Source organism: Heloderma suspectum, chromosome 2, assembly GCF_057233095.1.
Source record: "Heloderma suspectum isolate Gila_16-S chromosome 2, 16-S_ref, whole genome shotgun sequence".
NCBI classification, from domain to species: Eukaryota; Metazoa; Chordata; class Lepidosauria; order Squamata; family Helodermatidae; genus Heloderma; species Heloderma suspectum.
This window is the reverse complement of record NC_139459.1, coordinates 181,343,593-181,367,653: the sequence shown is the minus strand read 5'-3', so window position 1 is coordinate 181,367,653 and position 24,061 is coordinate 181,343,593. Positions and strand designations below refer to the sequence as shown.

The 24,061-nt window shown below is 46.6% G+C and overlaps 1 protein-coding gene across 24 annotated transcripts in view; it reads right to left on the bottom strand.

Annotated features, from left to right (window-relative positions):
* LRP1 (LDL receptor related protein 1) overlaps nucleotides 1–24,061 on the bottom strand; it is a 516,733-nt gene that overhangs the window by 382,673 nt on the left and 109,999 nt on the right. For 15 of the 24 annotated variants that reach the window (XM_084836577.1, XM_084836568.1, XM_084836575.1 and 12 more), the window contains one exon: nucleotides 2,707–2,837. The exons of 6 other annotated variants lie outside the window; for them this stretch is intronic. Coding sequence is in view for 3 of the 18 variants with exons in the window: in XM_084836582.1 (XP_084692708.1) it covers nucleotides 851–947 (97 nt within the window). In the remaining 15 variants the exon portion in view is untranslated. 3 more of the 24 variants (XM_084836582.1, XM_084836558.1, XM_084836560.1) reach the window with 2 other exon arrangements.

Below are 24,061 nucleotides of genomic sequence, written 5' to 3'. Positions count from 1 at the left end.
AGAGCAAATTATTTATTGAAACCGGAAAAGAAAAGGAAGATGAGTTCAGTGTGAGCAACAACTTCCACTGCTTAGCATGCCACGGTCATACAAGATGTGAATGTACCTGTAAAACTAGGAGATGCAACTAAAAAAAAGACAGTTAGTGGGTGTGTATTTGGAGAAAACATGACGATCTTCAACGCTTTAGGCCGCAATCCTGTAAACACTTACCTAGGAGTAAGTCCCATCGGACTCAATGGGGCTTACTTCTGAGTAAATATGTATAGGATTGGTACACACTGGCGAGGGGAGAAATTCCGCTGTTATCCCCATTCAACACTGTTAACAGATTTCATTAAAGATAGATCTCTCTGGGAAGCAGATGCTGATTTTAAAGTCTCGCCCACCCCCGACCCAAAAACCCCAACCAAGCACTCCACATCTTTTCACACACACACTTCTCTCCTGAAAAGAAATACGTCTAACTCGCAACGTTGTTGGCACAAGCCGGAGGGGGGAAAAACGCAAGAGAGTAAATGCAAAATATGCAACATCCCCTTTCATATACTCCCCGTGATTTTTTTTTTTTAATGCAGCTTTGTTTCCAAACTGCAAAGGATATGTTGAATTCCTAAGCGCAACAGTCCCCCACCTTTCCCCGTGGCGGGGGGGGGTGCGTTTTGCTGCAAAGAAAAAAAAAAGCTAAGGGAGTCTCATTGTTTATAGTGGGGAATGAAGATAACTGCAGGCAGACAACGTAATGAATAAGACTGTTTGGTATGTATTCCATTATTAAAGTCTAATGATTAGATAGAACCGAAGAAGGCATGGAAGACATGGAGAAGGGAAAAAAAGGTTTTCAACTCACCTTCAAGGGCAAAAATAGGGGCGATCCCTACTAGAGTGTGCAAAAATCCTAGTAAGATCAGCAAGGGCCCCATCCTTTCTATCCTGTGGGCCAGCATGCTTGTGCAAAAATAAAAATCAGGTCTCAAGACAGTCCACGCAGCAGCTACAGCTGCTTTTTCTTTTTAAGTCTCCCCCGTCACCTCTTCTCGTTCCTTACTCTCTCCTTCCAAGGGTCTTCAATTCTTTCACCATCCACTGAAGGGGGGGGGGACGGCACGGAAAAGCCCCTCTCCCTCCTCCTCTCTCCCTCCCAGCCCAGGAGATGAGAGAACCCAGCAGCGGCAAAGGCTGGGGAGGGGAGAGAGGAGGGGGTTCAGCCCTCCTTAACAAGAAAGGAAGGTTGCATGCAGGAAAAATAAGAGAGGGGGGCCGCAATCGGCGGCAGCAACCCACCCTCACCCCCTTGTGCACTAGATTAAATGCAAGCCAAGGTAACTGCAACGCTCATCAAAGGTTCCCAAGAATGATGCATGGAGGGAAGGAGGGGTGGGGGGAGAGGAAGAAAAGAAAGAGGGGTCCTTCTGGATCCAGAGAGAGACGGAGAAGCAGCAGCTCTTTTTTCCTTCCAAGCCCCTCCTAGGTGGTGCAGAGGGGAGGATGCACACGCTGGTGCCGTTTGCACCCCAGTTGCGCTTTATGGACGAGGGGGTGTTCTTCCTCCGCCTGCTGCCGGACGCAGGAAAATCAACCCCTGCCTGGCGCACCAGTAGCCTCAGCCGCCTGATGGAGCTCGCGCCGCCTTCTGCCTACCTGACGTCATGGGCTCCCAGGGAAAGGCAGGGGAGGGCGCAGCAGACGGGGGCTACGCGGCAGTGGGCTTAGGGCGCATGCGCTTCCCAATCCCCTGCTGCTAGAATGGGAGAAACGGCAGGGTCCCCCCCCTTCTCTCTCTCGTTTTTTAAAACCCTCAAAGCAGCCATCATATTGGGGTGGCGGAAACAGGAGGAGGGGTGAAGGCTGCACGTGGGTGCAACCCACACCCAATGTAAGAGCAGTACACACACACACACACACACACACACGCACAAAAGCCTCCCTTGAGAAAATGTCAAAAGGCGTCCTGTGCCCTCTTATTTATCGAGACAGCAGATTTGCTTTCCTTCTCCTTGCAGAAGGGAAGAAAACCCCACAAAAAGCTCAGTACATGGAATGCTGCGCTTCCTAATGGCAGGAACAGCCCTCCTTCCTATCGCACAAAGGGAATGCATTGGAGCCAGGGTCTTAATTGCAATAGAAGGCGGCAGCCCCTGTCGTTGTACGTGCATGCTCCCACTGCTCCTTGGAAATGAGCAGTCCACTCCATCCCCCGGCTTGCATACATTTATAAAACAGATTACCTGCCTGAGGGTGTTGGGGAAAATCTATTGCCACACACAGGACGCGCGCACGGCGGTGGCCCTCTCCCCTTTACAAAACGGGATGCGTGCCGGCATGCAAGACACCAGTCCTCGGTGCAAGAGGGGCCACGTAGGGCAACAAGAACGCACGGGCACGCGCTTTTAATTCGTATTGACTGCTGTGCCAAATGTGGCCGAAGTATGAACAGGACGAGGCGCTCTCGGGCGTCCAAAGGAGCGGAAGAAGTCATCCGCCCAGGGTGAAGATCAACTCCTGGGTATGAGGTTTACAGTCCCCCAACCCTTATAAGGTGCCATACCGTGGAAGGGGTTTTACTTCAGTAAACACTGCCATGCCTCTATTGTCTGCCTGCCAGATGTGTTCAAAAGGTGTTCCATTATAACATCACCTTCCTAATGCCCTTTTTGAAGGGGCCAAAGAACTCCGTATATAAATGAATAAATGGCAACTGGTTACCTTTTCTTCCGAGAGTGAGTGAGGCCAGTTTCAATCACTTCTCGATTACGTTTTTAAATTATCGCTAATCTATTGAAGTCTCTTTCTCGCATCTCAGTACTAGGGTGCCCCTGGGTATAATCTCTAAATCACTGGAAGAAAGGAAGAGCGAAGGTTATTTTTATGCAAACAGAAATCTGTACTTATTCATTCCCGAATCGTTTTAAAAATATTTATATACTGCTTCCCCATTAAACATTTCCAAAGCAGTTTACAACTTCAGCATAATGCCATCATAACAAATATAAATAAGATAAAGGGGGAAGCATTTACTTAGGGGACCTCAGTTCTTTCATTAAAAATGTAAAATGTTCAAGGCTCAAACTTGCTCCTCTCTAGAAGACTTTTCCCCACCCTAATCCCAAACCAAAGATGAGCTGTGACTAGTCAGTGGCATATAGGAAGCTGCCGTATACCCAGCGATAGCCTTGGTCCACCTAACCCAGTATTATCAACACTGGCAGCAGCTCTCCAGGGCTTCAGGCAGGATGCCAGGAATTTAACCTGGGACCCCTTGCATGCAAACCAGGAGCTCTACCACTGAGCTACAGCCCATGTCTGACAAAATAAAAGCATTACTCCATTAGCAGTAGGAGGAGAAGAAGGAGAAGAAGTTGTTGTTTCAGTGCTGAGGCTGAAACAAGTTATGTGGTTAAGGGAGCAATGCTATGCATGTTAAGGCAGTAAAAGTCCTACAACTCCCAGCATTTCCCCCACCTGCATGCTGGGAGTTGTAGGATTTTTTCTGTCTAAACATGCATAAGATTGCACCCTGTTGTTGTTCAGTCATGTCCGACTCTTCGTGACCCCATGGGCCATAAATTCTGGGAAACCCGCAAACAGATTTTTTGTCTTAGCTTAATAACTAACTGTTGGTTCCTGTTCCTAGCCCAGAAACAAAACCTATGGTGGTACAGTCAGGGCCAGAAATATTGGAGCAAGGATAACTGTTTTGGCAGTAGGCCTCTGTATACCACCACATTGAAGTTGAAAGGAAACACACCCAGATGGGAGTGAAGTCAGGACTTCCAGCTGTAATTCAAGGGGTGTGACAAAAGTGGGGCACTAACCATTCAGGAAGGACAGCCAGTGGCATGCACACACACCCATCGTTGGTGGCTCATAAGTCATGGAACGAATGGCTGACAAGCAGCTGCATGGCCAGGTGTGGCCTGTTTCCTGGGCACCCCATGACCAATCAAGCAGATAAAGGGCCTGGAGGTGGTTCTGAGTGTTACATTTGCATTTGGTGGCTGCTCACTGGAACCCCCAACATGAGGTCCAAAGAGGTGTCCATGCGAGTGAAGGAGGCCATCATTCGGCTGAGGAAACAAAATAAACCCATCAGACATATAGCAAAAACAGTAGGAGTGGCCAACACAACAGTCTGGAACATACTGAAAAAGAAGGAATTAACTGGCAAGCTCAGCAACAGCAAAAGGCCTGGAAGACCACGGAAGACAACTAAAGTGGATGACCACAGAATTCTGCTCATGGTGAAGAAGAACCCTTTCACAACATCTAGTCAGGTCAAGAATGCTCTTGTGGAGATAGGCATGTCATTGTTAACATCTACAATCAAGAGACGGCTGTATGAATGTAAATACAGAGGCTTCACAACAAGGTGCAAACCACTGGGAACGCTCAGAACCAAAAGGCCAGATTAGCCTTTGCCAGCAAACACCTAAAAAAGCCTGCCCAGTTCTGGAATAAGATTCTTTGGAATAATGAGACCAAGATTAACTTGTACCAGAATGATGGGAAGAGAAAAGTATGGAGAAGGAAAGGAACAGCTCATGATCCAAAGCATACCACATCATCTGCCAAACATGGTGGAGGCAGGCAGTGTTATGGCATGGGCATGTATGGCTGCCAATGGAACCAGGTCACTGGTGTTTATTGATGACCTGACTGCTGATAAAAGCAGCAGGATGAATTCTAAAGTGCATAGGGCTATACTTTCTGCTCAGATTCAGCCGAATGCTGCCAAACTGATAGGACGCCGCTTCTTATTGCAGATGGAAAATGACCCAAAACATACAGCAAAAGCTACCCCAGAGTTTCTCGAGGCAAAGAAGTGGGATGTTCTTCAATGGCCAAGTCAGTCTCCTGATCTCAACCCAATAGAGCATGCTTTTCACTTACTGAAGACAAGACTGAAGGCAGAAAGACCCACAAACAAGCAGCAACTGAAGGCAGCTGCAGTCAAGGCCTGGCAAAGCATCTCGAGAGAGGAAACTCAGCATTTGGCCATGTCCATGGGTTCCAGACTTCAGGCAGTCATTGACTGCAAAGGATTTTCATCCAGGTATTAAAGGCGATCCTTAAGTTTGAAATGATGTTGGTTTGTTCCATTACTTATGAGCCACCAACGACGGGTGTGTGTGTATGCCACTGGCTGTACTTCCTGAATGGTTAGTGCTCCACTTTTGTCACACCCCTTGAATTACAGCTGAAAGTCCTGACTTCGCTCCCATCTGAGTGTGTTTCCTTTCAACTTCAATGTGGTGGTGTACAGAGGCCAACTGCCAAAACAGCTATCCTTGCTCCAATATTTCTGGCCTTGACTGTATCTCTGGCCTGGTTTTAACCATTAATTGAAATGAAACAGTTACATCAGATGGCAAATTTCAGAGGGGTATGTGTCTGTGCTATTTTCCTGCCTCTAACCTCCATCTCTGTGGACCACTAAATATAGTGGACAGGGCTGGCCCAAAACATTTTTTTGCCTGAGGCAGAACAGCAAATGGAGACTCCCCCCACCTGCCCCCATGAGTCAAATTGCATAGTACCTGAGGCCAGTCAAGTTATTTGGCAACAGAGGCAGAAAATCCCACAGCCAACTCTCCTTCTCCTTGACAGTAATAATAATAATGATGATGATGATGATGATGGTGTAATCCTATGCATGTTTAGACAGACAGGATTATGGGAATTGTAGTCCAACACGTCTGGAGGGCACCAGGTTGGGGAAGTCTGGACAGTTTGAAAATTTAAGGTTTCCAAAATGTGTTGTTCAGTACGATGTGCCAAACACATCACAGGTCTCTTGCGACAAGTTTTTCAGCCCTACAGAACCTGATACCCACAGGCTGACTCCTGCCAGTTCCCTCTCTCTGAAATTGTCTCAGCTGAATCTCCAGGAGATGAGGAACTGGCAAGGGTTGTTTTGAGGGGCCACACCAAGTTGGGTGTGGGGTCTTCACACCAGTGTGACTTCAGTGCCTGAAGTGAAAAATAGAATAATGTTGGGCCCTACCATTAAGCAAAATGAGGCGACTACCGTAGGCAACTAATTTTGGGTGCCATGAAAGGGGAGCACACTTTTAGTTATTGCATTAAGGGCACAATCCTATGCATGTTTAGACAGAATGTTTAGTCCTGCAACTCCCAGGATTCACCAGCACCAGTAGACTCAGCTGCCTGATGGAGCTCACATCGCCTTTTGCCTGCCTGACATCATGGGCTTTCCAAACTGTCTATTTGCCAAACTACATAGGGAACACCAACCAGAAGTCAGCTGCTCCATATATGTTGGACTACAACTCCCATAATCCCGCAGCCAGCATCATGTTGAGAAAGGCTGCTCTAGGCGGACAGACTGTCCTTTTATGAATGCATGTTAAGATCATTTTAAACTAGCATTTAGAACACCCAAGTTCTACTTGTGTGCATCACATAGTATTTATGTACTGGGAAGATAGCAGACACTGATCAAATGGAGACTTGCTTAGCATTAGCAGGATTGCTGCATCATATGCTATCAGACTATTTCCTGGAGACTTGGTCAGCAAAAATTACACATGATGGGACTCTTTAGGGAAGTATGATGGAAGTGGCCTACATTGGACAGAGTTTTAAGGTTTGGTCAACTTAACTGCGCCAGCACCACATTCTAAAGGCCTAAAAAAACACATTGTTAACAGCTTGTTTGATTGGATGCGAGTATGAATATACACAAGCAGCCAGGTGTGTATTCCAGGACACTTACACAGGATGAGGTCCCCTCCTTTCTAAATTTGCATCTATGATTTGACAATCTCATTTGCCTAGTCTTCCATGATTGGCTAACTTTTAATTCTTTTCCTTCGCTGACTAAAGAGCCCTTTCTAGAAACTCTGATTGGATAAGTTGTACATTCCAAAGGTAGGATTAGAGTGACGCAAAAAGAGTGATTCACTAGAGCGATTCTCATTGTGTGTGCCACCATGGAATGATCTTCCTGATTCTTTTCATTTGTTGTGGGGTGGGGGAAGAACATGGTACTATCTCCATTTTGAAATGGCTTGATTGAACTAAAGATTCTTGGAAAACCATGCAATGCTTTTATACAAACCTGCCAGCCATAATGTAATTCTAATGCTACACAGACAGAATAAAGGCTATGTTGCCTAAGTAATCTTGTATCTTCTACTTTTGCTGTGTTTCCCCATTTTAGAAGGGTTTTCCCCCACTTTGATTTTGCAAATTCCATGTAAACTCCTGTTTCTTTAAAGGTTTACTTTTTCATTGCATATTGTGTCCTTTGGGTTTCCCCTCTACTTACCCAGGTCTCAGCTAATTCATGTTGCCAGGTTTCCTTCCTAGAAAATACCAGGCTTCTTTTTATAAGATGATTTTAATAAGGCAACTCTGAAAGCCTGATGAACATCCAGACTGGCTGCCGTGCGCTGATTTTTATAAACATTTCGACCGTTTGGGAGTCCTATGCATGCAGGGCCAACAGCACCAGGTTTGAGAGGGTCCTGGATAAAGTGCCCTTCAGTACCACCCTCATTGTTACCAGGTGATGTGTGGTGGCAGGCAACAAGCCATAGCTAGGCAACAGTGCAGAAAGCAGCTCAGCTCCAGCTGCCCATCCACTAGTAATTTTTTTTAATGTCCCAGCATTGTACAGAGAAGACAGCTGCAGCCATCTTCATTATGCTCAACACCTCTGGGCTCAGTCCCCAACACAGTGTATGTCATGGGCTGAGCCCAGAGGCACTGAAGCCAAGTATGATTATAGCTGCAACCACCTGGCCTGTCCCTTCTCTTTACAGCACCAGGACATATATATTATAAAAAAAGAGGGCAACATCAGCTGTGATGAGCCCCCCAGAGGCTTAAGTCCCAGCATTTGTCCCACCATGCCAAGTGTTGGCTGCAGGTCTGTACACAGAGACTGGGGTTTGGGACAAGATCCTAAGATAAATTCTGTGCACTCCGGTCTCCTCATGGGAGAGCATCTTATTTATTTAAATTATATTTATGCATTGCTTACATTAAAATAAATTTCTAAGTGATGTACAAAAATACGGTATAAGACCATAATTAAATGCTGTATATAATTACTGTATACAGAAGATAAGATTACCTCCCTGGGAAAAAGTATGTTTTCAGTAGGCACTGAAACCCAGAAGGGTTGGCACCTGTCTAGTTTGTAGTGGTAAGGAGTTCCAAATAGTGGGTGCTATGATACTAAAGGCCCCACTCCAAGCCACCACGGACTGGGACCAATGAAGTTGGGGGGGGGGGCGTCAGACGATCTCTTAAGTATCCTGGTCCTGGGTTGTTTGGGGCTCTGTGGCCTGGTCATATATAGGCAGCCAGTGCAGTTCCCCCAGCATAGATGTAAAAAAACCCTTAAACCTGTAAAAAAAAACCCAAACCCTCAAACCTGGCCCAGTCTTGTATAGCAGCCAGTGCAGTCTAAAAAAAAAAAAAAAAAGTGTAAAAAAAAAAGCCCCAAACCTTAAACTTGGCCTAGTCATATGTAGGCAGCCAGTGCAGTTCCCCCAGCATAGGTGTAATGTGCTGGCAATAAGCTGCTCCTGTGACCAACCTGGCTGCGGCATTCTGCATCCACCGCAGCTTCCAGAGAAAGCATAATTGCGGTGCCGCAAGTGAGGTTGCTCCATGTTCTCACAGCCTGCACCTCTCACACAAATGGGGCTTGGAGCAGATCATCATCTGAGGATCTGAACTTCAGAGACTTTGTCAGCAAATAAACAGGTCCCTAGAAGGTGGGGAAGAAGCAACCACAGGGGGATGTGGGATAGGTTCTCACACATTCAAGGAGAGTAAAGAGCAGTGGAGGGGAAAAAATAACTTCTTCATGGAACTACGGAATGTGAACAGCCTATGCTGTTCAAATACTTAAAGGACTACTGGCCCGTATATAGAAATACTCTTTAAACAAACAGGAGCAGACAGATGTGTTTCTAAATGTAGCCATTGATATTGGAGAAGTGAGATATACTGTTTAATAAAGTCCTCACTTCCAAATGTAACCATTGATATATGCTGGACTCGTTGATGAATCAAGTCTGGGTGAGGGGAGTCAATTACTGAGCCAAGGAGTTTATGGGCACAGTCAGCATATCTTCCCAGGGCCTTTGAAGGGGTGATAAACTGGCATCAGGGAAGGATTCCAGTGGGGTGGGGGACGATTCTTCACGACAATGGAATGAGAAGCGCGTTGAAGTATTATCCAGATATTCATGGAATCAGCTTTGGTCCATTAGGGACACACGAAAAATGAAAAGCTGAGTGTACCATACCTTTAAGATCTGGTTTTCACAGCTCACACAGTGCTTGAAAGGAAAATACCTCCAAGTTGGGTGGGGGAAGTAGAACTGAACATTATCAACCAGGCAGGGGCTGCTCAACCAATGAGAGAGGCTTGTTTCTCAGCCCATGTCCAGGCCCTCCCCTGCTACTACATTATTATGAATGGAGAATAACTAATTCATAGTTCTCTAGAAACAAGCCAGCTATCCAGTATAGCATTTGAAGGCTCCCTATGAGAGCAACCCCCCGCACCGATTTTACCCCATTCCAGCAAACTGCACAGGGTTATTCTTCTCCCCACCATTTCCTGAATGTGCACGCTTTTGCCTTAAGAAGCCCAAATCTCCAGTTCTTGAGTGTAGCATCTGAAGGCTCCCCAAGAGCATCCCACCCCACCAATTTCACCCCATTCCAGCAAATTGTCACAGAGTTATAGCTTCCACGTCTCTCCTTTCTATTTCTCTGGACACTTTCTCCCTGCTCACAATGATAGGTTCCCATGATCCTGAGACCTCGCCAGATCACCACTCCAATAAAGCTCTTATGCATCAGAAAAGTGACTTTACACAACATCAGGGAAGCGATTTGACACAAAAAGTGGGGAAGAGAAGTAACGCAAACATCAGAGAAGTGCATAATCACTGAGGCTTATTACTCCTACTGGAGTACAGGATGATTCTGAAGGCTCAAAAGAGCACTCTAGGGCTTTGATGTGCTGGAAAGGCAGGCAAGTTACTTAAGTTACCTTAGTTACTGTGGGCATGGCCAGGTGAAACACACACACCCGATCTTACCAAATTTAAAGTGAAGGGATGGGTACACAGCAGCTGAACCACAGGGGAGCCAAATTAAAGAAAAATAACAGAGTAAAAGTACTCTGCAAAAATGTGGCTTCCCCACAGGTAAACTCTAGGGTGGCTGCAGAGTGGCCACGATGTCATGTGTCCCTAACAACTTTAAGCTGCAACAGCTTTGGAGAAAACCTCCCATGTAGACAGGCCCCTGGAGAATGGCCACTCCATGTAGCCCAACCTCCCCTTTCCTCTGAACCTTAGCCTTCTCCAATGTGGTGCCAATGGCCATGCAGTCTGGGTGTGCTGGGAACTGCAAAACATCTGGAGGGCACCAAGTTGGAGAAGGCTGTCCTAGGCAGTCAAATGGAAGAGAAAGGCTTCAGCAGTGGCATCTGTTTCCATCTTCCCATAGACACAGATTAAAAGGTTCAGGTTTCCTTGACTTGGGGAGCTTTGTTACAACAAGTACATGGATCCCTGCTACTGGCAAACCTTGTTTTCTCAGAGGTTGAGCTGTGTAAAGTAGCCTGGCAAAGAAACCAAAAGTTAGTTCTATTTGCATAAAGAAATCCACCTGTATTCAGCTCATACTCTACATTAGCCTTGCCCTCCAGCAGTGTTGAACTACAACTCCCAGCATACCCAGCCTCTGCTCAACACAGACCCACTGCCCCGATCCCACTGCAGGTCCAAGTTTTGGGGGACATTATGCAAGACACCCTCAGTGGGCCCACTGCCACCTCATCATAGTCACTGCTCCCCATTCACTTGCCCTCTCCCTCTAGGCCCCATCCAGCACAAGGCAAGTGGAAGACGCTGCTCCTTCTCCACACTCTCATTACTGCTTGCATGCTTGGAGTGGGCAGGTGAATGAGCAGTGACAGCAAAGAGGAGCAGAGCTCTGAGGATTGGCAGGGGTGTGGGCCACAGGAGGTAGCCAACAGTGCTGACTCCTGATGCCAGCCCTGGCTGTTTCACACAATCTTCTGTTGCATGTTGGCCACTGAAATCCATTGAAGACCATTATACTTATTGACTCCTTGCCTGCAGAGAGGTGGACAGTATTTTTTTCTTTCATCCCACCTCAAGAGCAACCAAAAGGTAGTGTGCCGAGCATGCCATCCTGAGCATGGCAGTGACACTACATTACTGGATCACCGCAGGCAAGAAGCCAACATTTACAACAAACTTGAGTTCTGACGGCAGCATGAATCAGCCCTCACACAACCCTCACAGTTCTTTCACAGCCTCTCTAACCACACTTGGGTGTACTGACTAGAGTCACTATATATGTAAGTACACAGAGCATCTCACTCAAGCACCCACCACATACACTCTATTCTCACTACAGCTCCACCTCCTCAGATCAGACAAAACAGCAGGCACTTGTAAGGCAAGCAGGTAGTATGGCTGGGTAAGTCTCTATGCTAGGCAAATACAGGGATGAATCCAACAGAGAATTCAGTTAAGCAGACAATGGTCAAAGCACAGTATTACCAGGCAAGTAGGTTGTTTCCAGAAGAGAGGTCTAAAGCACAGCCAAGGTAAAACACAAATAAGCAATCAGATACAATACACAGTTAAAGAAGTAGAGTCAGACAGGAGTCCAAGGATCAGTAGCACAGAAGTGAAGTCACAAGGTCAGGGAAACAAGATACACGGCACAGAACAATGTTGTTCCAACAATGACTAAGTTCAGACTGAAGGCCTATAGAAGCCAGAGCTTCCTGAGCCCCACCCAGGGCTCAGCTGTGGTTTATTACAGGCCCTCTGCTAAAAGTCCTACTCAGGAGGAGGGCCTTGCTCCCAGTGAGCCCTTTCCTCTTGAGGATTCCTCTTTGTAATCTAGCACTTCTTCTCAAAAGAGCCCTACTGGCCTGCCTCTTGAGGCAAGGATGCTCTCGGGGACAAGGTGTTTACTCAGCATCCTCCTCTGCCTCAGAAGTTGACTTTTTGCCTTTTGAGGAGAGAGAGCTAAAGGTATTACTCCCAAGGATCCAGGACTATCTTGGGTAGCATCAGGATCCTCTGAGGCAACCTGTTCCCTGAGGACATCTGGCTCCAAAGGTTCAAGCTCTACCTCTGATGAGTTCCCCAAAGGAGTCATGACAGGTAGGCAGCCTGGCTAGCTGGCTATTAGGGCTAACTGAGTAGTTAAATCAATGTATAAATATCAGGATTAATCCATAAATAGACAACTGGGGTGTTTAGACAGATACGTGGGATTATTTAGATGTGTTTAGAGTTAAGGAGAGGTTCAAGTTTGTTGATTTCCTCACAGTTTTCCCAGTTTATTTTTCTTAATCATGGGTGCTTCCAGACAGAGGGCTCCTAGTGGTACCAGCCAAAAGGCATTGTGCAGCTGTTCCATCTTTTCCTCCTTAAGGGATATTTTCTGATAAGAGTAAAGTCAGAAGAAGCAATGGAAAAAACACAAGAGGATTACAAGTTGAAGAAGGTGTCGTCTGGACACCCACAAAATTCTGTGAACAAGGCAGGGCGATGGTACAATAAAAGCTTTGCCTGGAAGCATCCCATGTATCCCAAATTTATTCTGACTTCAACATCTTCTCCTTATAAATAATCATCTCTTGATCTCATGTTTATGGCAGAATTGCAATCCTTTCCCAAGAAATGTGGGTGGCACCCATGAATGCAGTAACACCCATGTGGAGGCTTTCCAAAGTAGCTCTTGCATATTTTCCCCAATTAACTATTAATGAAAACGAGCAACACATCCTGATCCTGCTGGGTGTTGTTAATATAATAATAGAAAGGAAGGGAAACCTTAGGGCAGCCTTCCCCAACCTGGTGCCCACCATGTGTTGGACTACAACTTCCATCTTCCCCAAACAGCATTGCCAATGGCCTTAAGGCTTCCAGATCCTTCAGTCCAGTAAAAAATAAGGTTGAACATTAAAATAATGGCAAAATGAATTAATTTTTTGAGACAACAGTCAGAAAAACATAAGAAACAACATACTACAAATCACAAAGTACAGGGCCCCATCTACACAGGGCATTTACTCCAATTCTACTGTGCCCCCCAGATGACCATGGCACATGACGCATGCTGCTCTCCAGAGCAAATGTTTTTTTATGCTGTAAAACCAATGTGTTTTTTTCCTCCAGACTGATAGATTTTCCCATCCCAGTGGCTTCAGCACAGTTTGGGAGTTTGTGTGACCTGAACTGCCTTCAATGCAGGCTGGGGGAAAGCAGCGCTAATTGGCGGAAGGGAATGTTGCGTCGTGAAAGGATGGACATGAGAGGAGTGGGGAAAACATGTCTATTCAGAAGTAACTCATTCTCATCAATTGCACTTTACTGACTACAAGTGGAGAGCGGTGTCCGGAGAATCCCTTTGCCTGCTCTTTTTTAAATGTCCAGACAAGCGAATATGCACGTGAGTTTAAAGAGTGATCACCCCCAACTAACCCTTACTCCCGCCGAGAAAGGGTGGACACAAGGGGAGGAGTTGACAAAACACATCTGCTCGGAAGTAACTCATTCTCCTCCATTGCACTTCATTGAGCATGTCAGCAAAGAGCAGGGCAGGCAGCAAGCCTGTTGGTTTAAACCTCCACTCTCACAGAAGAGCGAAGAAGGTAGGAAGGACACTAACTATTTTAAAAGCTGATTGCCCACAAAGGAGCCTTCTTCCTGCCAAGAAAGGGTGGACAGACTCAAGGTGGGATGCTGGCTAAACATGTCTACTTAGAAGTAACTCATCCCCCTCCATTGCACTTCCTTGAGCACACGAGTGAGGAGAGAGGCAGGGAGAAAGCTGCCGCTATTCACTGCCCTGCACCTATGCAGTTGATGACATTCAGTTCAACTCATGGGACTCCACCCACTCACCCCAGCTAATGTGGTTTCAGGTACCATTTGCCCTGTGAAAGCAGGTTTATAAAAAAATGTATACACCACTTTACTGGCTCTGCTTCCCTGGGGAGGATCAAACCCAATTTCATGAAAATCCAGATTTAAGCAGAATTGCCTCAGAAAGCATGTCCGTGTAGATGGGGACCAGCTTGATGCAGTTGGGTTATTTCATCCCTAGTTGTCAGGCTGCCATTTTAGGACAGACAAGGGTAACCACTCCAGGCACTGCAATTCTTCCTCCTGCGAGGTCTTCAAAGGCCCTATGTGGTCGCTGAGTCTTTTGCTAGATCTGAGGAGGGGAGAAGCCACGCTGCAACGAAACATGAAGTGATCCATGTCCATTTCCATTAGATCAGGGTAGGGATGTACGAAAGTCGCTTACCTTTTCGCAGGGGTGATTCGCAGTGGGGAGAGGCACTTCGCTTCTCCCCCTGAAGTTCAGGCGAGGGGGGGGAGGCGTCCCGCCTCGCCCGGCCGAAATTCAGGCCAGGGGGGAGGCGCCCCGCCTCGCCCGGCCGAAATTCAGGCCGGGGAGAAGCGCCCTGTCTCCCCGGCCGCGAAAGAAAAAGTAAAAAAAAAAAACACCCGTGATAGGCTACGTAACGATTAACGTAGCCTATCACGGCTAGATTTCCAAAGTCAGCCGTGATAGGCTACATTAATCATCACGTAGCCTATCACGGGTGACTTTGGGGGAAAAAAAAAAGCGTGTACGCAAATGGCGGCGGCCCATGGGCGCCGCCATTTGCGTTCCTTATTTTGGCACGTCTAGTCTATGTAAAGATTTACGTAGACTACGGCGAAAATAAGGGAACACTATTTGCGTTGCCCTTATTTTCGCCGTAGTCTACGTAAATCTTTACGTAGACTAGACGTGCCAAAATAAGGAACGCAAATGGCGGCACCCATGGGCCGCCGCCATTTCCGTACGCGCTTTTTTTTCCAAAGTCACCCGTGATAGGCTACGTGATGATTTATGTAGCCTATCACGGCTGACTTTGCAAATCTAGCCGTGACAGGCTACGTAAATCATCACGTAGCCTATCACGGGTGTGTGTTTTTTTGGTTTTTTTACTTTTTTATTTTGTGATGGCGGCGGTGGCAGCCGGTCCAGCCGCCGCCCCCGCCCCCGACGAACCACCGCCGGGACCCACCGCCGGGAGGGACATTCGCCAAAGGTAAGTCCCATCCAGGGGGGATGGGGGGGCGGAGAATTTCACCGCCGATTTCAGGGGGCCGAATGTGTTGGCGCTTGGCCCCCCGAAGATTCGGGGAGAAATTCTCCACCATCCCTAGATCAGAGCCCGGAAAGAGGCATCAGCAGCCAGCACAGAGACCTTGATGGCTTTACTCAATGCAATACTATGTCTGTTCACTCAAAACATATGTGCCACTATGTTCAATGGGACTTATTCCCAAATGTGCATTGGAATGCAGCCACTGTTAACTGAAAGATGGTGGGCGGTGGCACAGAGGAGTAACCAGATAGGTGCTAGAGTATGTGGTGGAAGGTCAGAGGGAGAGTGTCTGTATGTGAGGGGGTGGGGGAGGTACAGAGGGTGCTTCAAGACTAGGCTTTTATAGTGCCATGGCCCAGTCTCATTCACAGAATGTTACCAGGTTTAGAGGGGGGTTTAGAAGACATCATCTTTCATTTGTACCCTCCCACGTTTTCTACCACTTCTTCTGTCTTTATTCTTATTGTGGAAAAACCATTTTAAAAAAGAAGATGGAAAAGCTGCACAATTAGGTTGTTCACACAACACGACAACCCAAAGTATGGGTTGAGTATGGGTTGTCATTGACTCATGGGCTGTTGTGTTGTGTGAACCCAACCGCACTAACAAACCATGGTTTGTTAACCATGAACAACCCAGGGTGCTCCCCCACACCAACCTGCTTGGCCAGAGCCAATTCAGCCCTCAGACCAAAAAAGGTTCCCATGCCCAGTTCGTATAAACAAGAAAAGGGGATTATAGTAAGCATACATACATTTGAAATGGGTAGGCATGCAAAGCCACTGTGTTCACTGCAGAAATTGAGAGAACCCTACAACATCATTTTCTCTAGCATCAACTCATGATGGTGCAGTTATGGATGCAGTGATATCACAGCTTCTCCGAGGTGAAAAGGAAATCCTGGAGCAAGAAAGAGGCTCTGGAAGAAGGCAAATTGTGAATAAGAGGCTGATTAACTTTGAGATGCAAACAGCATCAAAGGGTGATTACTGCTCTGGGGATTATAACGTGCCAGATGTTTGAAATAGAGGCCAGATGTTCATTCTAGGTATGCACTCGCATCAACAAGAAAAAGAGAGAGAGGCACATGCTCAGAAATACCCACAGTGAGAACAAATAGTTAATGGTTTTGAAGGGCTCTTGTTGTCTAGAAACATATTATACTGACTCACAAGCTGCAACTGCTTTTCCTTGCTGAGAGGAGTGGGTTGTAGGTAACCATAGCATAATGCTAGTCAATGCTTCTCGGGGTGAGACTGAGCCTGACTGCAACACAATAGAAGCTGTATCTGTAAAACACCATTTCTCTCCCCTTACTCCCTGCTCATCTGCCTATCAGTGGTGTAGTGGAGTCAAGGCTCACAGGGTCAAAGCACCAGGACTTTCTGATAAGAAAGGATGACAGTGTCATCTGCCACACCGACCCCCCATCATAAGAACTTAAGAACATAAGAAGAGCCCTGCTGCATCAGACCAAGGGTCCATCTAGTCCAGCATTCTGTTCCTACAGTGGCCAGCCAGCTGCCCCTGGGAAACCACAAGCAGAACATGAGTGCAACAGCACCCTCCCGCCCATGTTCCCCAGCAACTGGTGTACACAGGCACACTGCCTCTGGTCCTGGAGGGAGCGTATAGCCATCTCCTTGATGGTGTGGCCATGGGGACTGTCATGTTGAACACCTGCACTTCAAAATTGACCACAATACCTCTGCTGCCTGTACCAGCCTTCCTCAACCTGATGCCTTCCAGATGTGTTGGACTACAAGTCCGGATGCTGGGAGTTGTGCTCTAATATATCTGTTGGGGCACCAGGTTGGGGAAGGCTGGCCCCTACCTGATGAGTTGGATCTAGGCTTAATCATGCTTACAGTAGACCCACTGAAATCACCATGACTTGTTAGTCATGACTAAATTGTCCCATTGATTTCAGTGGGTCTGTTCTGAGCATGACTAACTGCAATCCTATGCGTGTCTACTCGGAAGTAAGTCCCATTCAGTTCAATGGGGCTTTCTCCCAGGTAAGTGTGTATAGGATTGCAGCCTAAGTTTAGATTCTAACGCCATGCAAATAAACCTCAACAACCTGAGGCTTACCAGCAACGTACGTGTGAGCTGGCATAGTTGTGCAGCAGCTAAAACTGTGAGCCATGAGCCATGAAATTTTATTTTTTGTTTGGGGTAAGATGCTGAATGGGGAACACACATTAAAACTTCAGCATTTTTGCACCATGGCTATTAATGTTTGCTGTATTCCAAAAATGGCATAGATCAGAAAAGGTGAAGACAGGACATACGCCTACATTGAAGATTTTAAAAAGGTAGTATGGCATCTAAGATTTTGAGTTGGGGTGTCCCCAACTGAAATCTGACCTTAGCTATGCACCCACGGGGTTTGTGGCACACAGTAGCATGTGCAGTTTTATTGCTGTTTAATTGCATTGTGTTATTTTTACTGTTATATTTATGCCATTGTATTTTATGTTCGCCACTTTGATACTTTTGTACAAAATGGTATATAAATCAGAACAATAAATAAAATAAGAACGCAATTCTATGCATGTTTAGACAGAAAAAAGTGCTACATCCCAATTTTAGGAGTTTAGGAGGATTGCACCTTAAAACCTACTGTCTCTCAGCCTCAGGCACCATGTGTGGAAAATAATATTGGCATCCAAAATCACCATATAAATGTTTTTATCCTCCTCCTCCTCACTCTCCTCCTCACCCATGCTGAAAAGAAATTCCTATGTTTTCCAAAGATGAAGCCTTTCACACAAACCAAATATGGTCTATGACATCTATGCTCATCCCCCACGCACCTTGGCTGTGGGTGGTCTGTCCCCTCAGGATGAAGAATTCCATCAGCGCTACAGGGGATAGAGTGCTAGAGGCCTCTCTGGTAATGCAATAGCCTCAGTGGCACAGTCTCTTTTAGTGCTAAGAGGGGAGCACTAGTCAGTCATGAGCTATTACAGAGGATCATTTTTAGGTCAGGAAGTTGTATTTGAAGAGCCTCCAATTCCTTTCAGAGCTGTAATTCTTGCCAACATCTTGACACACCCTCTTCCTCTTCTTTTTCTTTGAAACTTACATCGTGGTTTGTTTGTTTTCTTGCATTTCTAGCTCCTATAGTGTGAATGTAAAATATACATTACCTAGACTGTACCTTAGGTTTAAAAGCAGTCTCGCTTCTGCTTCTGTTTATTCAATCAGCTTTTCTACAAAAGGCATATTGTGCAATCATAATTCCTTACTCAGGGTTGCTTACGGGTTTTTTAGATGACGCTGTGATCCTCTACTTTTGCTTCTGTTTTTTAAGAGCACTTTCCCTTTTTCTGGAGCAGGGAAAATGGGGTTTATTATTTCTGAAAGTGAAAGAAAAGGTAGTTTCCTACTTGTGTATTTGTGCTATTCCGCTATAGCACAGCGACACCTAGAGGAAATGTAGTGGAAGAGCTGGAAAGGAAAAGCTCTTTGTGCAGAGCTCTGATCTCAATTCTGCAACGAAACTGAAAGTAGATGCAGTGATTAACACCCTCATGTAGAAAAGCACCATATTAACAGCATTCAGATACTTACATAAAGTGTGCAAAAGAAGTTTACAGTTGATTTAAAATTTACATCTGGAAGTGCCACACACACACACACACACACACTTCATAACACTGAATTTCGGAACAGCTTTGTATGGAGAAGTGTAGCTGTTTTGATCTTGGAAAATGAAAGAGATAACAATAAGGTGATTGCCTTTTAATGGGCCACCTGCTAATGGTGAAAATGTGTGCAAGCTTTCTAGTTACACAGAAATCTTCTGTCAGCCAGACTAGAAAAGGAGGCATCACTGTGTTAGAAGATCCGGTTACTTCTTAATGAAAGTATGAATATTATTTTAGTAGTGTGCAATGCGATCTATGCTTGTTTACTCAGAACTAAGTCCCATTGTGTTCAATGGGGCTTATTCCCAAGCAAGTGTGCAAAGGACTGCCTTAGTGTGAATACCCAGTAGACAAATCATAATAAATTCAAAATGCAAAGGATCTACGCATACCAATCACAGTGGGAAGCTGTATGCCTAACACAACACACCAAATGTACCCATGGTAACAGCAAGCAAACAGCCCTTTAGATCTCAAATTAACCAGCACAACATTTTATTAGGTTCAAGAACAGCTTGTCACCTGAGGATGAGCATTCCCATCCACCTACCCACCTCCAACATTGCCCACCTACAACATTCTCACCCACCAGTCCACCGTCTGTGAGCATGAGGCTTCAAATGGGAGTATCAAACTTGCAAGATGAGTTTTACAACCCGTTCTTCCTTCAAGGAGCTTACTTAGCAGTGCTCGCATTGTAGGGAGAAAGGGAGGGAGGCCTTAATGTACGCTTCCCCAACCTGGTGCCCTCTAGATGTGTTGGACCGCAACTCCCATAATTCCCAGCCAGCATGGCGAATTGTGCCCCCTTCCCCACAGCCTTCTACAAACCAACAACAAAAGGGGGCAGCAAAAAAGGTGCCCCCCCCCAAGAATTCAAGCACTAGAGCTCACAGAGCAGCATTTCAGCCTCACAACCAGTTTGTGAGGTAGGTTATGTTTAGCGGGAATGGATTGCCCAAGGCCTCTCAGCGAGCTTCATAGCTGAGGGGGGATTGAAGTCATTTCTCTCTGGTCCACTCTAATCACTGTACCACACTGGTGTCTGAGTTTTAAAATGCCAGGGGGGAAGTGTACTATAGTATCTGAGAGAAACAGCCAGTTCCTATGCATGGTAACTCAGAAGTCAGAACCACAGCGGGACATATTTCCTAGTAAGTGAAGCATTCCACTGGAGCATTCTAAGGCCTCCTGTGAGGCCTTGGCAAGGCACTTTGCAGATAAAATTGATCGGATTAGGAGTGTTATTCTGTGTGCTGTGGATACAGTTGGTGAGTAAGAGGCGGTCTGTGGCAAACCGGTTTTGTGGGATCGGTTCCAGCTTCTTCCTCCTGATAAAGTGGACAAGGTGCTGTCATCTGTACGGCCGACCACCTGCTTACTTGATCCTTGCCCATCTTGGCTCATTATGGGCTGCAGAGAGAGACTGGGTGAGGGGATCAGGGCGGTGGTGAATGCCTCCCTTGAGGAGGGAGTGATGCCATCAGCCCTCAAGGTGGCCATGATAAGACCGCTCTTAAAGAAGCCCTCCTTGGATCCCCAAGTTCTGAACAACTTTTGCCCAGTCTCAAATCTGCCATTTTGGGGCAAGGTGATTGCGCGGGTGGTGGCGATGCAGTTGAAGACACACTTGGAAGAAGCTGATTATCGAGACCCATTTCAGTCGGGCTTCAGGCCTGGGCATGGGACAGAAACGGCCTTGGTTGCCTTGGTGGATGATATGAGGAGGGCTCTGGATAGGGGTGAATGCTCCTTCCTTGTTCTCCTCAACTTCTCAGTGGCTTTTGAGACTGTTGACCACAGTATCCTCCTGGACCACCTGGAGAAGATGGGCATTGGAGACACCGTATTGCGGTGGTTCCAGTCCTTCCTCTCTGGCAGGTACCAGAGGGTAGCACTGGGAGAGGAGGTTTTGGACCCGTGGCCGCTCATGTATGGGGTGCCACAGGGTTCCATCCTCTCCCCGATGCTATTTAACATCTATGTGAAGCTGCTGGGGGCTCTCATCAGGAGGTTTGAGGTGCGGTGTCATCAGTATGCAGATGACATGCAGCTCTACCTCTCATTTAAATCTTCACCAAGGTTGGCCGTAGAATCCCTGTCCAAATGTCTGGAGAAGGTGAGTGGGTGGATGGGGAGGAATAAGCTGAAGCTGAACCCTGACAAGACCGAGGTAGTTTTGATGGGAGACAAGAGGAGGCGGGGGATGTTGACCTGGTGTTGAATGGGGTACGGCTACCCTTGAAAGACCAGGTCCGCAACCTGGGGGTCATTTTGGACTCCCAGCTATCCATGGAGGCTCAGGTGTCAGCTGTGAGCTGGACAGCGCTGTATCAACTCTATCCGATACGGTGGCTGCACCCCTACCTTCCCGACCATCTGCTCCCATCCGTAGTACATGTCCTGGCCTCCTCTTGTTTAGACTACTGTAATGCGCTCTATGTGGGGTTACCCTTGAAGACGGTTCGGAAGCTGCAGCTGGTACAGAACGCGGTGGCTCGCCTGATTAAAGGCAGCCACCGGTGAGATCACATCACTCCAGTGCTGAAGGAGTTGCACTGGTTACCAGTTGTTTTCTGAGCCAAATTCAAGGTGTTGGTTTTGACCTTTAAAACCTTATATGGTTCTGGCCCAGCCTATCTTAAGGAGCGCCTCCAGCAACATCAGACAGGCTGCTTAACAAGATCAGCCTCGGATGGCCTTCTCTCTGTCCCATCAGCCAGGATAGCTAGACTGGTGGGGATGAGGGAGAGGGCCTTCTCTGTGGTGGCCCCCACTCTGTGGAACTCCCTCCCTAGGGAACTCCGCCATGCCCCCTCTTTAATGAGCTTCCACTGTGCATTAAAAACATGGTTGTTCAGGCAGGCATTTGGGATGGGTTAGGGTATTTTAGAAAATGTTTTTACTGTAGAATTTTATTGTTTTAAACTGTTTTATTACAGTCAGGGCCAGAAATATTGGAACAAGGATAACTGTTTTGGCACTTGGCCTCTGGCCACATTGAAGTTGAAAGGAAACACACCCAGATGGGAGCAAAGTCAGGACTTTCAGCTGTAATTCAAGGGGTTTGACAAAAGTGGGGCACTACCCATTCAGGAAGGACAGCCAGTGGCATACACACACACCCATCGTTGGTGGCTCATAAGTAATGGAACAAACCAACATCATTTCAAACTTAAGAATCGCCTTTAATACCTGGATAAAAATCCTTTGCAGTCAATGACTGCCTGAAGTCTGGAACCCATGGACATGACCAAATGCTGAGTGTCCTCCCTCGAGATGTTTTGCCAGGCCTTGACTGCAGCTGCCTTCAGCTGCTGCTTGTTTGTGGGTCTTTCTGCCTTCAGTCTTGTCTTCAGTAAGTGAAAAGCATGCTCTGCTGGGTTGAGATCAGGTGACTGACTTGGCCATTGAAGAACATCCCACTTCTTTGCCTGGAGAAACTCCTGGGTAGCTTTTGCTGTATGTTTTGGGTCATTCTCCATCTGCAATATGAAGCGGCGTCCTATCAGTTTGGCAGCATTCGGCTGAATCTGAGCAGAAAGTATAGTCCTATACACTTCAGAATTCATCCTGCTGCTTTTATCAGCAGTCAGGTCATCAATAAACACCAGTGACCCGGCTCTATTGGCAGCCATACATGCCCATGCCATAACACTGCCTGCCTCCATCATGTTTTGCAGACGATGTGGTTTTCTTTGGATCATGAGCTGTTCCTTTCCTTCTCCATACTTTTCTCTTCCCATCATTCTGGTATAAGGTAATCTTGGTTTCATCAGTCCAAAGAATCTTATTCCAGAACTGGGCAGGCTTTTTTAGGTGTTTGCTGGCAAAGGCTAATCTGGCCTTTCGGTTCTTAAGCATTACCAGTGGTTTGCACCTTGTTGTGAAGCCTCTGTATTTACATTCATAAGCCGTCTCTTGACTGTAGATGTTGACAATGACATGCCTACCTCCTCAAGAGCGTTCTTGACCTGGCTAGATGTTGTGAAAGGGTTCTTCTTCACCATGAGCAGAATTCTGCTGTCATCCACTTTAGTTGTCTTCTGTGGTCTTCCAGGCCTTTTGTTGCTGCTGAGCTTGCCAGTTAATTCCTTCTTTTTCAGGATGTTCCAAACTGCTGTATTGGCCACTCCCAATGGGCCACTCCCACTCCCACTGTTTCTGCTATCTCTCTGATGGGTTTATTTTGCTTCCTCAGCCTAATGATGGCCTCCTTCACTTGCATGGGCACCTCTTTGGGCCTCATGTTGGGAGTTCCCGTGAACAGCTACCAAATGCAAATGTAACACTCAGAACCACCTCCAGGCCTTTCATCTGCTTGATTGGTCATGGGGTGCCCAGGAAACAGGCCACACCTGGCCATGCAGCTGCTTGGCAGCCATTCATTCCATTATGTATGAGCCACCAACGATGTGGGGGGATGTATGCCACTGGCTGTCCTTCCTGAATGGTTAGTGCCCCACTTTTGTCACCCCCCTTGAATTACAGCTGAAAGTTCTGACTTCGCTCCCATCTGGGTGTGTTTCCTTTCATCTTCAATGTGGTGGTGTACAGAGGCCAACTGCTGAAACAGTTATCCTTGTTCCAATATTTCTGGCCCTGACTGTATATACTTTGTACATTGCCCAGAGTGGCTGGGTGACCAGCCAGATGGGCGATTAATAAATTTAAAAAATAAATAAATAAAGTGCATGCCCTCCAACATTTTTCTGAAGAACAGGAGAGACACTGTTGTGTACTTGTAAGCCCCCTATTCTCAGAGCCTAAGCCCCGCCACACCATTATTACCTATTACTGGATGTTCTTTGCCTGCTGTACACCATTAATTTACTCCTGTACTGACTTCTGAAACAGGTGATATTAGTAAACTGACTCAGTGGTTTACTCCACACAAGAATCCTTCCACTGAGGCACAATTAGCTGGGAGAGGAATTAAAGCAGAGTCCTATATAAGTGCTTAATATCCCGATACATTAACCAGCATTGCCCTTCTCTGTGGTCAAGATTCTCCTCTAATGTTTACTCACAGGTAAGTCCCATTCATCAAAGGCACCCCACACCATTAATTAAGAGTTTCTTCCTTGTAGATCAAGTCCATTTTATTGCTTCCTAATGAGAGGCAGTGAGAGATTGCTGCTAAATAACCTATTAATTACCCTTTGAATAGCCTCTCTTTATTGCAAATGTC